The sequence below is a fragment of the Papio anubis genome, chromosome 6 (assembly GCF_008728515.1).
Source record: "Papio anubis isolate 15944 chromosome 6, Panubis1.0, whole genome shotgun sequence".
NCBI lineage: Eukaryota > Metazoa > Chordata > Mammalia > Primates > Cercopithecidae > Papio > Papio anubis.
The window spans coordinates 28,862,001-28,878,528 of NC_044981.1; the positions used below are offsets into that span (position 1 = coordinate 28,862,001).

At 37.9% G+C, this 16,528-nt stretch overlaps 1 protein-coding gene across 1 annotated transcript; it reads left to right on the forward strand.

Moving 5' to 3' along the window:
• The first annotated feature begins 4,123 nt into the window (after positions 1-4,123).
• LOC101022997 (olfactory receptor 2J3) lies at positions 4,124-8,292 on the forward strand. Its single transcript, XM_021936913.2, has one exon. It carries the CDS (start codon positions 5,085-5,087, stop codon positions 6,018-6,020), a length of 936 nt encoding a protein of 311 aa, XP_021792605.2. The 5' UTR covers positions 4,124-5,084; the 3' UTR covers positions 6,021-8,292.
• The last annotated feature ends 8,236 nt before the right edge of the window (positions 8,293-16,528 follow it).

The following is a 16,528-nucleotide window of genomic DNA, read 5'->3' on the forward strand; positions in this document are numbered from 1 at the left end:
TTGTTATTACTTCGTTCAGTTACGTATTGCTATATATACAAGCTCATGGTAATTGTCTCTGGATTTAGTGTTGTGTCAGAGGTGACGGTTAGGGGATATAGACTTTATCTATGACTTTACCATTGCTTTCAAATACTAGAAATAAAATAGCAAAATTATGATTGATTCTGAGATAGTAGGAATATAGATGTTTATTTTAATATTTTAGATATCCTAAAATAAAAGGATTGGAGTAGTGTGGGATTAGCGTTGAGATATCCGGTTCAGAGTTAAGATTCACTCCTAGTAATTTGTGTGATGAATGATGACTATGCACTGGAGAAAAAGCGGGATATATTCCCCATATTTTTCATATTGAGTTTTTGCAGCAATCAAGACTACTGAAGCCAAGACCATTTCAGTTGCTTTACATAAGTGGACAGGAAAATACCTGATCCTGCTCTTAAAATTACTGACTTTAAAACATAATTGTATTGTAAATGTGACTTGATTTTCATACCGAGACTTTGTTTGGTACACATGGTATCACCTAGATGCAATGTAACAATTGAAAAATCTTCATTAATTTATAAACTCATGATGTGCTTTTTTTTTTTTTTTAAAACACGGGATGGAGATAGCTCTCACAGCTAATTTAACTTTTTAATATATTTCAGCAAAGCTTTTAACAAGACATCAAAAGAAATTTTTGATAACAATATTTTGGAAATATTAAATAATTTTGTTAAAAGTTTTCTGAGTTTGGTAGTGACCTTCTGAGTATAGTTTGAATGGTCTTCAAAGGTAATTTTTAACACCTTTGCAGGGCTGAACTTGGCCTTGAATTTTAGAGATGTTAGACACAATTAAAGAATTCAAATTAATAAAACAAATATGTATAATGTAGTCTTTATATTTCCTTTTTAAAAATGTTTCATGCCTTTTCCCATTCCCAAATTAGACTACCTGACAAGCTACATCTCAAATTTGGCCCCTACCATACTGAAGAATTGGGGAAGAAGTTTCAGGTAACTCAAGATAACCCATTCCTTTCCCTGTAAATACAGCTCAAAGCGTTTTTCTCAGTGATAGTTGGACTATAGATTCCTTGTCATCTTAGTACAACAATGTGGCATCATGCCAAGAGTATCACTGAGAAACTGTTCTAACCAGGACAACTCCTTGAAGGGCATTAATTGCCGCTTTGGGATTTACCCTCCCAGTAGCCCCAGTCAAGGAAAACAAGTCACATTCTTTTGTTTCCAAAAAGGGCCCATTGGACTCTGAGATAAAGGCCCATCCCTTGATACACTGAAAGCTCTCATAAGTTTATCTTTTGGGTAAAACTAAATTTTTTAGTAGACTCAGAGCTTTCTTTTCTCTAGCAATGATAGTCATAGTTACATTCAGACTGTTTTCCTAAATGATGTAGTAGATGAGGGAAGTGTAGGCATTGATGTTGGTGATTTCAAGGTGATAACAATCAGAGATCAGATCAGTCTGTGCATGATGAGGGCATTGGTTGGGAAGACAATATACAAGGAATGTGGACAGACACAGGAAGGACAGAGTGAAAGGCATTGTTTGAGTACTGCTTAAGTACTAGGTAAGAGTAGAAAGAAATATTATAAGAATAAAAAAACTTGGCCAGTGACATGGGGATGGGGAAAAGATGTCATTTTCTCCCTCCATTATACCTGATTTCCAAAACTAGAGAGGATCATTTATTCCTAGTCCATGAAAGCAACTTTTAACTTTTAATTTTTGTGGGTACACATTAGGCATATGTATTCATGGGGTACATGAGAATTTTTTTTTGATAATTTCTTCCTTTTTATTTTTTGTAGAGACAGGGTTTCACTTCATTGCCCAGGCTAGTCTCGAACTTCTGGGCTCCAGAGATCCACCCACCTTGGTCTCCCAAAGTGTTGGGATTACAGGCGTGAGCCACGGTGCCGGACCCAGGTATTTTTGACACAGGCATACAATGTGTAATAATCACAGCAGACTAAATGGAGTATACATCACCTCAAGCATTTATCCTTTCTTTGTGTTAAGGATAACTTAAATTTTTGATAAGGCTTTTAATTTTTGATAAGGCTTTTATTTTCTGCCCCACCAGTAAGAAGAAAATTAACCCAGAAAAATTCCTACCTTTTCCTTACTTGCATCTGGTAATTTTTTTTTCTTTTTTATCTCATATCTCATTCTAACCTCCCTATGTAAGACTGCTGAAGGATGGGTCATGCAATTGGCAAAGATATCTCACAGCTGCCTCTTGTTTTAGTTAATGTACTAAATTATCGAGGCAACTATAAGAAAAAAGAAAATTATATCTGCATGAGAGGAAGTAACTATAACATTTGTGTTCATATTTATCATGATGTATTATCTCCCATTCTAGAGAAATTTTTGAAAATCTCTTGGAAAATTTTCATCTTCCCTCTAGGGCTATGACCTTTAAGTGAACTAATCTTCACGATTTACTCTTTGACTATTGCTATTTTTTGATTCAGCTGTAGTTTTTAAAATTTTCTTTTAAAACAATGTGCAGACTGATTTTCCTGGATGGTTTCTAAGTAGTTGAAAGTAATCTAGGTGAGTGTAACAACTGGCTAATGATTATTTACATTACCAAGTCTATTAATAGGGTCTGAAGTCAATCTTTTAATCTTGGGACCAAACTGAATGTTCCAAACTTTTCTGCTGAAACTCAACCAATTCGCTACTCCTGACATCTTTTTCAGGAGTTGCATTTATAAAACAGGAGCGATTAAGAGACCCCCAAAAGAGGCAATCACAGGTGGCTCCACAACGATTTCTTTCTTCCTGTGCCATAGCCAATTGGGAGGTATGAGAAAAATAACTGACTGTGGGAGGAATGAAATAGAGGGCATGTGGCAAAGCTTTCTGAAGAAGGAAGAAATTGTGAGAAAAAGGGATAAATAGTGGGTTACTATGCCTGGACACAATAACTATATAACAAAGTGGCATTATTTTTTCTGTGAAAGACTGAAACTCACTGAGAAAAAAGCATCACCTAGGAGTCATAACTATTTGTAAGATATTATTTTATTTTTAACAAAAAAGTAACATGAGATCACTTTTGGCCCAGTAAATTAAAATGATGAACAGCCACTTAATGATTCACATTATTAAATATTCAGAACTCTCTAAATTGAGAATAAATATGTACTAATTATAGCTCATGCTCAGAATTTATATACTATCTAAATTATTGTCCTAGAGAAAATACATCATGTAAAGTTGCCAGCTTCAGGTCAGTAGTGGTCTGTGTTTCTAGGAACCCTGTGATACACACCTGCAACTTCCAAGACCTTTCACCAGGCTCTCTTTCTCCATTTTCCTGCCCTCCTCCCACCTTTCTTCCGTGGTTTTCTCACTGAATTTTTATCTTCCTTTCCCTAAAGTTTGAATCTTTTCAAATTCAGTTATAGTCACACATCCTTTAGAAAGTATTCTATCACTGTTCTCCCCAGAGTTTTAGCTGAGTTCATACAATGAATACCCATACATTGATGAGCAAGTGTCTGTGTCTTCTCTATTTGCATTCAATTTTTCAGTTTAGAAATACATTTTGAGTCCAAGTAAACAAATCAGAAGATCAGATTCTTATCTAATTGAAGCTAAACATTTTTTGTTTAGGTGAACATTTTGAAATAACTACTAAATTCAATATTTTCAACATATCTTTCCATCCATGTGTAAGATTATTGGGGTTACAATGATTATGTTTTCCACAATCACACTTAAGAAAATAACCTGAAAATGCTGAAAAGAAAACTAAAGTTCCTTGTTTATTTACAAAGAAAGATTCTGTGTTTTATGGAAATTATCTTCCTTAGCTAGTGTAGGAATTTCTTTCAATTACCGTTTACCTAGATGTCACCCTAAAATGAATGAGAAGAACTTGATAGTTATTTTTCTATAATAAGGCAAACATCTGAATAAAATAGAAAATTAAAAAATTATTTTGTATTTTTTTATTATGTAAAATTTCAAACTTAGAGAAGAGTTGCAAAAAAGTAGTATAAAAGACTAACATTTACCCTTTAACCAGATTGAGTATTAGTTTACATTTCCCCCCAAAGCTTTGTTATATCATCTATCTATCTATCTATCTATCTATCTATCATCTCTTTTTCTGGACTAGTTGAGAGTAAGCTGGAGATAACACGTTCCTTTACACCAAATACTTTATTCAGTGTTTTTTTTTTGTCTAAGAAAAAGGATGTTACTTTACATAAGTCCAGCACAGTACCCAAATCAAGTCCAAACTGAGATTTCTTAAATCGTCTCAATAATTTTGTTAATAGCTAGTTTTTGAAAAAAATGCAGGATTGTACACTGAGAAATCACGTCTCTCTAGTCTCCTTTCATCTGGACCAGTTCCTCACCCTTTGTTTTTCTACTTAAGCTTGATAGTTCTGAATTGTATAGGCAAGTTATTTCTCTCAATTTGAGTTTTTCTCATGTGTCTTCATTATTAGAATTAGTCTGCATTATTAGAATGATTAACACAAATATCACTGAAGAGACATCATGTCCTGTTCAGAGCATCATCACAGCAGGCTCATGATGTTGGTTGTGCAAATACAGGCGATCTTAAGATCAATAAAACCACTTGGTTATGGTGGTGTCTGCCAGGTTTTTCTACTATAAACTTCACTGTTTTTCAGTTTGAAATTAACAAGAAATTCGTGAGGAGATATTTTAGACTATTTTAGATTTGTACATATCCTGCTCCCCATCAAATTTTTATCCACTACTTTTTGCAATCATTTATGTTTTTCTTAAGACCATCACCCCTTCTATATTTGTTAATTAGGGATCTACTGTACGGAATAGCTTTATCTTCACCATTCATGTATTTATTCTTTTAGTTTTTATATCAGTATGAGCTTTATAATTCTTCTTTTGTTAAATTCATTACTACTAATGGTTAAATTGTGCTACAATTAAATGATGGCAAGCCCTTCAAACTGGCGTTTATTTTTTATTCAAGTGTGCTGATGTTTTTGGATCACTTGTTTACTCTTTTTTGAGTTTACCTGACTTTTTTTTTCTCTCTCGGGTAATAGGAAATGAATGATGATGGAAAAGTCAATGCTAGCTCTGAGGGGTACTTTATTTTAGTTGGATTTTCTAACTGGCCTCATCTAGAAGTAGTTCTCTTCGTGGTTGTCTTGATCTTCTACTTGATGACACTGATAGGAAATCTGTTCATCATTATCCTGTCATACCTGGACTCCCATCTCCACACTCCCATGTACTTTTTCCTTTTAAACCTCTCATTTCTGGATCTCTGCTACACCACCAGCTCTATCCCTCAGTTGCTGGTTAATCTCTGGGGCCCGGAAAAAACCATCTCTTATGCTGGTTGCATGATTCAACTTTACTTTGTTCTTGCACTGGGAACCACAGAGTGTGTCCTACTGGTAGTGATGTCCTATGACCGTTACGCAGCTGTGTGTAGACCTTTGCATTACACTCTCCTCATGCATCCTCGTTTCTGCCACTTGCTGGCTGTGGCTTCTTGGGTAAGCGGTTTTACCAACTCAGCACTTCATTCCTCCTTCACCTTCTGGATACCCCTATGTGGACACCACCAAGTAGATCACTTTTTCTGTGAAGTTCCAGCACTTCTGCGATTATCGTGTGTTGATACCCATGCCAATGAGCTGACCCTCATGATCACAAGCTCCGTTTTTGTTCTCATACCTCTCATCCTCATTCTCACTTCTTATGGTGCCATCGTCCAGGCTGTACTGAGGATGCAATCAACCACTGGATTTCAGAGAGTGTTTGGAACATGTGGAGCCCACCTTATGGTTGTATCTCTCTTTTTCATTCCGGCCATGTGCATATATCTCCAGCCACCATCAGAAAATTCTCAAGATCAAGGCAAGTTCATTGCTCTCTTTTATACTGTTGTCACACCTAGTCTTAACCCTCTAATCTACACCCTCAGAAACAAAGACGTAAGAGGGGCAGTGAAGAGACTAATGGGGTGGGAGTGAGCCTGTGTACATGTCATATTAACAATATAATGGAGTCTCCCCTCACGATGATTCATCCTTCTATTTATTTATCAACGATTCTTTTATGCACTCACTCTGTTAGCACTTGCTGAGCATGTACTCTAACAAGGTCCTGGAGTTCCTGGTGACAGGTATGAATAAAACACAGTCAGCCTAAATACCATTCACTTGTGGAGAAAACAGCTATGTAAAATCAAGATAAAACATCTATAGCGATGTTTTTTCATGGTACAAACCTAATGAATCCAAGACAGACTTTTCTTGATTGAAAATAAGGCATGTAATTTGTTGTAAATCTTGATAAAAGTGAAGTTATAATTCCTATGAAAAGATGATACTCTCAATTTAAAAATCTCTACAATATGTCTTTTAATTTCTTGCTTTTTGGGCAGAATACTTTTGTCTTCTATCTTTAGTTTAGTTAAATACACAGCAAAATACTTCAAATCCTTTTCTCCAACACTGCTTTTTCTTTGTTGGATAGTAAATTTTGAGAGGAATTTTGGTCCATATTCTTTCATAGCCAATATCAATAGTAGGACGATAAGTTTTATGAATTGTAGCAAGAGAGTCTTTGAAGCAGTGTAGCAGAAGTCAGCATCTGAGATCCCTCTTTTTTGCAAGGCAGTGAGAAGTATACAGGAAGTAAAAGGAGCTGGTAAAGCAGAGCTATGTAGCTTATAAAGAAACGGTCATCATAGGTTTGGTACACTTAGGTGAGGTAAATGCTTGGAGCAACTGCATAACCTAAGGAACTATGGAGAACATTTGAGGCAAATAGAGCGCTAGGCTCTGAAAATGTCTTGAAGCAAATGGGCGTATGAGTGAATTATGTGAAAATATATTGGAAAAATTTTATGATACAAGCTGTCATATGGAAAAATGATAGTTTACTTTTACTTTAAAGCTTGATCTAATTTGAATATTTATGGTTAATAAGTATATTATGTATGCCAATATATGTGTTTCAAATGAATAAATATATTTCATAGAAGTTGTTGTTTTGTTCTATATATTATTGTCAACCATCTTCATCTGAAATAATAGTGCTATACCTAGAGCAATTTAAACTGACAGTCATAGTCAAATGAAGTGGAAAAATGACTAAAGGAGAATTCACTATAAAGTAACATACTTGCAATCCCTGAGTTTTCTCTATAACTCAAATGTCAGCTGTAGCTTTTGAGGCCTGTGAAATTTAGATATGATTGATTTGCACACGGTTTCCTAAATTATAAAAATAAAAACGCATCTTGGAACTTCCCTCCAATTTCTAGTGTGACTTGCAATTGCATTGATTCTGCTGACTTTATCTTCCTTCTGCATCTGTGACTCTTCCTTTATTTCTAACGAGGCATGAAAAATATGAGGCATGTGCCCTTGTCCTTAAGCTTACCCAAGAAATGAAGAACCAAGAATCGTGTATGTAAAATAACTTTTAGCAAACAATTGGGACCACATGGGGTAAAACATCACATAAAAACACATTTTTAAAAACTTACAGAACATAGCTTAGCCCTTTGAACTATTTTCTACTATGGAAATTTTATGATTTGGAACACTTCCTGTAGCATCCTAGTTTCTCACCTACTAAAATCACCCCCCATTTTTATTAAGGATAAGTCAAAAAATTGTACTTATTTATGATATACAGTATAATATTTTGACATATGCATAATTATGCAATTATTATTTAAGCTGATTAACAGATCATTGACTCACATACTTGCTTGTTTTGTGGTGAGAACATTTAGGACCTGTTATCTTAGCAATTTTCAAGTGTGCATTACAGTACTATTAACTATAGTCACCATATTGTAGACTAGATCTCTTGAATTTGTTCCTTCCAACTGAAACTTTGTACTCTTTGACCAACATCTCCCCATTTTCCCTACTTCTCTCTACTCCTAACCCCTGACAAATATCATTAGACTACTCTGTGCTTCTATGAATTCACTTTATGTTGATTTCACATGTGAGATCATGCAGTATTTATTTTTCTGTGCCCTTTTACTTAGCAAAATGTCTTCAGGTTTGCCATGTTGTTGAAAATATTAAGAGTTGCTTCTTGTTTTCAGGCAGAATAGTATTCTATTTTATATATACTACACTTTCTTTATTCACTCATTCATTGATTGATTTAATACCTTGGCTATTATGAATTTGCTGTCATAAAAATGGGTGTGCAGACAGCTCTTCAACATCATGATTTAATTCTTTTGGATATATACCTAGAACGTATACAAATGGATCATATGGTAGTTCTATTTTTATTTATTTTTAATTTATATATTTAATTTAATTTTATTTTTTGAGACAGAGTCTCACTCTGTCACCCAGGCTGGAGTGCAGTGGTGGAATCTTTGCTCACTGCAAATTCTGCCTCCCGGGCTCAAGTGACACTCTTGCCTCAGCCTTCCGAGTAGCTGGAACTACAGGTGTGTGCCACCTTGCCCGGCTGATTTTTGTATTTTTAGTAGAGATGGGGTTTCACCATGTTGGCCAAGCTGGTCTCAAACTCCTGACCTCAGGTAATCCGCCTGCCTCGGCCTCCCAAAGTGCTGGGATTACAGTTGTAAGCCACCCTGTTTGGCAATATTTTAAACTTATTTAGGAACCTTCACAGTGTTTTCCATCATGGCTGTCCTAATGTACATTTCCAAAAACAGTGTATAAGGATTCCCTTTTCTCCATACTCTTCTCAACATCTGTTATCCTTTGTCTTTTTTCATAATAGACATTCTAACTGGTGTCAGGTATGAGGTGATATCTACTGGTGTGGACCTGGACTTTAGGTCCACTGGAGCCTCGAGCAGTGGGGACCAACCTGACCTGGTGCTAGAGCAGAACTTACTGCCTTGGAGGCTGGTCTGGAGTCTGGGTTTATGGGGCCCAGCTTATATGTACTGGTCTGGAGGCTAGGTCCTTGGGTACTGGCATGGGTCTTGGGGCTACAGAGTCTGACCTGGGGGGCCAACTGGCACTGGAAATTCCTATTTTGCCATTTTATTGATATCACTTCTCACTATCTAAATTTTCTTTTTTTTTTATTTTTAACTTTCTGTGCTCTTTTCTCCTTTTTCTCTTACAAAACATATACATTTTCTTTTATATGTATAGACTTTTTGTTTTCTTTTGGGAGGTTATAACATATCTAATGTTGAATCCTAGCCATATTAGCCTGTGCTATTTAATTTGTAATCTGAGAAATAGATCACTTACCAAAAATTCCACCAAAGATTAACACAGATATTATTGTTATTATTGTTTTTATTGTTTTGTACTTTTCAAACCAGTTGAACAAACTTTATGCAGGTTTATCACAGATAGGACAACAGGAATGAGTTTTCTCACTTTATCAAACTGAAGGGAAAAAGATAGGTGGCTTGCATAACTTCTGGCAACTTGTATGTGAAAAAAACAGGGTAAGGGCAATACCTTTTTAGCTTTGGAGGACCACTCCTATGTCAACAACACTGAAGGCAAAGTAGAAGCCCTGAGATGCTCCCCTTGTCAGCCCTAAACCTTATGAAAACGTTTGTGAACTGGGATTTCCAAAGTACACATGAATTTGTGCCACAAGCAACTTTACTGAAGAACTAACAGTGAAGCCAGCTTTTTCCCAGATAGGAATGAAGGTTAACTGCACTGAAGCATCAGCTTTTTTCACCCTGTAAATTTCTCCTCCCCATTCAGACAGATGTCTCCCAGTCTTTGTCTACTATATCTTATACTTATTGCTGTGTAGCATATTCTTTCATACATGCTCAAATATCTTTCCTTATTTTAACTCTGCAGTACAGGATTATTGGCATAAATATGTCATCCAGGTAACCACAGAAAGAAGCTCTAAGCTCTGGCTTCCAGCCTAGGTATACTCCGTCTCTACTCTGCTATGTGGCTCAGGTTCATATCTTCTGTTTTACATATGTGAGGCTGGAAAGGTGATTAGTGATCATATATTGTGAAAACATTACATGATTTCAAACATAACTTTCAAATACAAGTGATTATATACCAAGTATCATCCAACAATCACAAAAAACTCACAGAAAAGTTACAAAAATTGTAGAAAGACTTAACACTGAGCTTCACCAGATTTGAACAATGTTAGCATTTCAACATGGGTGGTTTATCATTCTCACTTTATACTAATATTAATATGCATTTAAAGTTTTTCTAAAATATTACAGAGTGTAATGCACATGCACCCTAGGTTGTCACAAGAATATTTCCAAAGAAAGTATCTAATCCAGGATCATAAGTTGGCAGTGTGATATCTCTTATTCCTCTTTAATTAGTAACTATTCCTCAGTCTATCTGTGTCTTTAATGCGCCTTATAGTTTTGAAGAGTACAGGCCATTTACTTTAACAAAATAATTATTTTTAACAAATAAGGGGGATTTATTGCTTATAAAACCAAAAAGTTCAGCAGCAGTGTGGGCTTCAGGCACAGTCTGATCAGTGCTCTGGACCAATATCTCTGCAGTTTCCTCAGCTGTGTCCTCTTCCATGTATTGGATTTGTCATCAAGTTGATTCCCCTCATAATCACGAAATATTGTCAGCAATAATCAGGCCTATATGCTTCCTTGTTCACATTCAAGAGGATGGATACCATCCTATAACCAATGAGCAAAAATGGCTCTTTATACAGAGCTTCATACTGAAGCATGAGTTGTCTGCACATTCCTGGCAACATGATTGGGACAAGGGGCAAAAATGCAATGATTGGCTGGGATTAATTGGGGGCCACTTCTGAAGCCAGGTTTTCAGTGAAAGGGCCATATATGCAAAGCCATCCCTCAAATGCACAAAGAGCAGATAAATCAAAGAAGGAGGCAGACAAATCTAGCTTGTTGGTTTGGGGTGATTTACCAAAGGAATTTACAGACATATATGTTGTCTTGGGTGGCCACAACATAGTTAGATTTCTGCACTGCAGTCCTCCAGATCTAGGGCTTGTGAGGAAAACATATTTGCTCTGAAAGAAAGGTGTAGGTACCTACAGGTGCCACGGACTATGCTTCCTACAACAGCGTCAAGGGTTGTTTTGCAGGAAACTTACAGTGATTTTATGTTCCTACATAAAGAGTAATATATCAACTTAACATCTGATAGGCATTCCTGGACTTGGGACTTGGGGTTATTCAGAAGTTACATGGAAGCTTAGCATTTAAAATAAAGTCACTCTTGTCCCTGCACTGGGAGTGGGGTTAATTTCATCCAAAGCACATGCTACACAATGTAGGAGAGATGGGATAACTATTGGGAGGCAACAATAATAGCATAGTTTCTATTGTCTGCATGAGAAAACTGACAACAACAGAACTAGTAAGTGATGAAGCTTGGATTCAAATTTGGGCTTTCTAACTTCATAGTGTGTTCTTAATCACTAGGCAATTTTTCCTACCTATAGATATCTGAACTCTTTAAAACAAGAAGGTGAGGATTCAGTATGTACATTTCTTGGCTCTTTGCAACTGGTCATGGGAAGGTCTTCATTTTTTTTTTCCCTTGGTAAAATTTGTTTTTTTTTGGTCTTGATTTTTTAATAATAGCCATTTTGAATGGCATAAGGTAATACCTCATTGTGGTTTTAATTTGCAATTGTCTTATGATTAGCATTTGTTCATATGTTTTTTGGCCATGTATGTGTCATCTTTTGAAAAAAAGAACATCTTAAAGTTCAGAATGGGGCCAGGTGTGGTGGCTCATGCCTGTAATCCCAGCACTTTGGGAGGCCGAGACGGGTGGATCACAAAGTCAGGAGTTCAAGCATCCTGGCTAACATGGTGAAACCCTGTCTCTACTAAAAATAGAAAAAATTAGCTGGGCGTGGTGGGGGCCTGTAGTCCCAGCTACTTAGGAGGCTGAGGCAGGAGAATCGCTTGAATCTGGGAGGCAGAGGTTGCAGTGAGCCGAGATTGCATCATTGCACTCCAGCCTGGGCGACAGAGTGAGACTCCATCTTAAACAAACAAACAAACAAACAAATAAACACTTCAGAATGAATTACATTCATAGCTAGATTTAGAATATGGGTTCAGTCACTGGAAGATGTGTTCAAGTCTTTTAAATGGTGAGAATCTGATGCCAAAATAACCTTAAAACTATGTCAAAAGAGAAAATCCTCACTTAAGACAGCAATAAAATAAGGTTTGGATGAGCATTTCAATCTTGAGAAAAACCTAACCTGTTTGCAAAATAAGCCCAAGGATTGGATGACAAGTTTACCACTGGGCAAAAAGATATTTATATCTTTGGATTAAGTGCTAAGTGATAAGAAATCAAACCAAATATTTGAGTGAACAATTAATGAATATTCCCTACTATACTTGGAGAAGATAAAATGGATGCTGCGACTTAGAACTGGATCAAATCAGAATGAATATCAATCAACGTTCAGTCGAAGGGGATTGGAGGAAATTTGTTTATGCTTCTTAAAATGCTTTTTTTTTTTCTTTTTTGAGATGGAGTTCTGCTTTGTTGTCCAGGCTGGAGTGCAGTGGTGCCATCTCGACTACTGCAACCTCCATCTCCTGGTTTCAAGTGGTTCTCCTGCCTCAGCATCCTGAGTAGCTGGGATTACAGGCATGCACCACCACTTCTGGCTAATTTTTGTATTTTTAGTAGAGACAGTGTTTCATCATGTTGCCCAGGCTGGTCTTGAATTCCTGACCTCAAGTAATCCTCCCAATTTGGCCTTCCAAAGTGCTGGGATTACAGGCATGAGCCACCGTGCCTGGCCTCTTAAAAGAGTCTTCATGGAGAGAGAAATAAAACATAAATTAGGTTATATGGAAAACATTGAATCATGAACCCTTAAAAATCACACTGAACATATTCAGCATGAATTAAGCATTTTTCTAGTAAGAAAATATAGCTTGAAAGTAAGGTTCAGAACATTTAGCCAAATGTTCAAGTAATTTCTACACTGTATTGAGAAAATGGAATAGTTTCATGGATTACTTGTACTAGAAAAAGTTAATTAGAAAGTTTTCAAATACACATTAAGTAATAGATAGAGAAAAAAAAAACCCACAAAATTCTTAGAGAAAAAATGAAAAAAGTGTCCTGTTCTTATTAAAGACATGATTTCCCGCATTTAAAGAAGCTTGTAATAACTGATTTACAGTTAACTTGACTGAAGGAAGTCTCTTCGATTTAATCTATCTGAAAGTCCAGATGTGAGTATTTTTTCCTATAAAAAGCTACACAGTCAATATTAAGGCTTTGTAAACCGAGATACAAAATTGAAGTATTATGAAAATACTCATATAACAGTATTGAAAATAAATTCTTACCAATTCCTTTGTCACTGAAACAAAAGCACTGAAAATAATAAATGCTAGAAAGAATGCAAAGTGAGGGAAACTCTCTTTGATTTGGTAGAAATGCAAAATGGTGCAACTAATTTGTCCATTTGGCAATTTTTATAAAGTTTAATAGAGTCTTGCCATATGACTTAACAATCTCGTTCCTAAGTATTTACCCCAGTGAATTAAATCTTACGTCCATGTAAAAATTTGTATGCAAATGTTTATATCAGTTTTATTCATAATTACTCAAAACTGTAAGCCACCCACGCCCTTCAACAGGGGAAAGACAATCTTGGGTATATCCACACAATGATCTATGATTGTGTGGAAATTGATTGATCAATGAATACTATTGACCAATGGGACGGAATGAGCTACTGATACATGCAACAACACGAATATACCTTAAGTGTATTTTAGTAAATGAATGAAGTCAGGCTTCAAAGTCTGAATATTGTATGATTTCATTCTTGAGACATCTGGTAAAAAAAAACCTGTTGGGATGGAAACACACCAGTGGTATCCAGGGCTTAGTGTAGGGGAGATTAATTGATTACAAGGAATACACACAGGGGACATTTTAAATGATGGAGTTATCTTGTATGGTGCTGCACTAGTAATACACAAGTCTATGATTTGTTAATTCCCAAGAAGTGTATCACAAAATTGCACTCAAATACATGCAAATAAATAAGCAAAAATATCACCAAGATGCAGGAAGCTCCTGGAAAGGTATGCAGACAGTGACAAATCAATCCACTTTATATAAATGTGTAAACTAACAACCATGAAAAGGGTAGAGAAGAAGTAAATACTGACCTTGGTTATTTTGAGAAATAATATTTTGATTAAAAAATGTCAGGCTAAAGAGAAAAGTGTCCTGTGCATAAATACTGTATTCTAAATGGTAATTTTTTTTCTCATGTGGGTACAGCTAATTTTGTAATTGCTTCACACACATACTAGTGTTGAACAAAAATGTTAAAAGATGAACAGTGGCATCCAGGTTTCTCACTGTTGGTATGAGAAGTTACAGATAAACAAGAAAGGAAGGCCAGAATGATCATGAGGGACTGTGTCACAGTCATTATCACTATGACCTCATGTTTAAACACAAGCACAAATACACGTGGACACACACACAGATGGACAAATATAGAAACAATGACAGATATGTGTGTATTCAGGGCTTACTGTTAGACACACATTGCCTCGCCCTTTCTGGTGAAATAGCCTAGAAACAATGTTACCCTCATAGCAATGTGCACATGTCACACTCAGATAATGTTTTCTAATGCCATTTTCCAGTGAAAAGAACCAGAGATCCTTAGGGCAATGTCTGATTCTAAGATATTTCTAAGGCTCGTGAAAAAATATATAAGATAAGCCTGGAGGAGAAGAACCAGTAATACCGGAAATCAAGGAGGGGCCCTGAAGAGAAAAGGATAACAAAAGGATGAAGACCTGTCCAAGGGACCCAGCAGCCAGCTTGAAAGAGCTCTCAGTAGGGAAAGCTGGAGCACTTTCAACAACAAAATAAATAAAATATCACTGGATTATAACCTGAAGTATAAAAAGTAACTGTCCATACTGTTACAAATAAATGACTGAATAAATACGTAAACTGAGAAGAAGAGAGAAATCTTCCTTACTAGTCTATTAATAGTCCCCACTTTCCGGGGTGGAGCTCATGATCTCCTTCACTAAGTGTAGGTTGGACTCAGTGACTGTCTTCCAAGGAATAGAGTATGGAAAGGTAACAACTGTAAGTTTAAGTTTTATTTAGTGCAAACACTGCCTTAAGCAAGTGATTAAAGTCAGCACCATCAGTGATGCCATGTAGATATTATGTACCCCCGGCTCTGATGGGATAAAAAAAGGCACTTTACCTCTGTGGCACCTCTTCAAAAATTCAAAGATCCAGTGCAATTGATGGCAGCTGCGGCCTGTGTGCAGTGGCTGCTGCCATGACGCTGGCTGCAGTGGGAGAGGTGCGGGTGGGGCTGTGCGCTGGATGGAACCCGCAAGAGCTGGGAACAAGGGGAAGCCCCCACCCCTTATGAATTGGCAGGCAGGAGCCTTGTGCTCCCCAGGCTCAGTTGCAGCTGCCCAGCTGTGGCTGCGGACCCGGGTATCCCTGTGCTCTCAAGGTCGGGAGAGGGCAGAAGCCCCATCCTCCTCAGTGCAGCTGTAGCTGCTCAAGCTGTGGCTACAAACCTGGGCATCCCTGTGCTCTTGGGTGCCAGGAGCCCTGCCCTCCTGGGTGTAGTTGCAGGTGCCCAAGCTGTGGCTGTGGATCTGGGCATCTCCACACTTTTGGGGGCCCGGGAAAGGCCCCTTGCCCCTGTGCAGGTTCAGAGGTGCCTGCTCCTGCTGCCTGGTCTCTGCCTGGCCACTGCGTGCTCCTGGCACCAGCTCTGATCTTGGAGCAGAGTTGAGCTTGAACCCCGGTGCTTTTGCAACCTGGCCTGGTGTGTGAATGCTTGGGGCATTGCTGACACAGCAGCCTCCTGCTACCTCAGCCCCCCTCTGGACTTTGGGCACCAGTAAGCAAGGAAAGGAGACTGGGGAGGTGCTGAGGGCAGCTTGGCCCTGGCCTGCAGGTGCCCCTTGGCAGGAACAGCCTGGGTGCCATGAACAGTGGCAGGAGGCAGACAGGCTCCTGGACAGAGAGGGATGGGTCTCTGGTGAGGCCCCACCTTCAACTCAGGGAAGGTTGAAGTCTGAGAGCCGGGCTGCCAGTCTCGCAGACTGGAATGGGAATTTATGATGCTTTTTCTGGGCCTGCCCATGGTTGCCCAAGGGCCAATCAGCACTTACTTCCTCTCCTCTGACTCCCGGACTCAGCCAGATTAAAAAGATGACAAGACAACCAGCTGCAGAGAGGAGCTATCCACCTCAGGGTCTCCTCTCTGCTGAGGGCTGAAAAGGCATGGGACGACCAGCTGTGGAAGGAGCTATCCACCTCAGGGTCTCCTCTCTGCTGAGAGCTGAACACTGGTCAGGACACCCTGGCTGTGGAGAGGAGCTACCCACTACGTGTCTTCTCTGAGCTGTTACATTGCTCAGAAAACTCCTCTTCACCTAACTCACCTTCCACTTCCTGCATACCTCATTCTTCCTGAGTGTGGGACAAGAACTTGGGACCCACCGAATGGCATGACT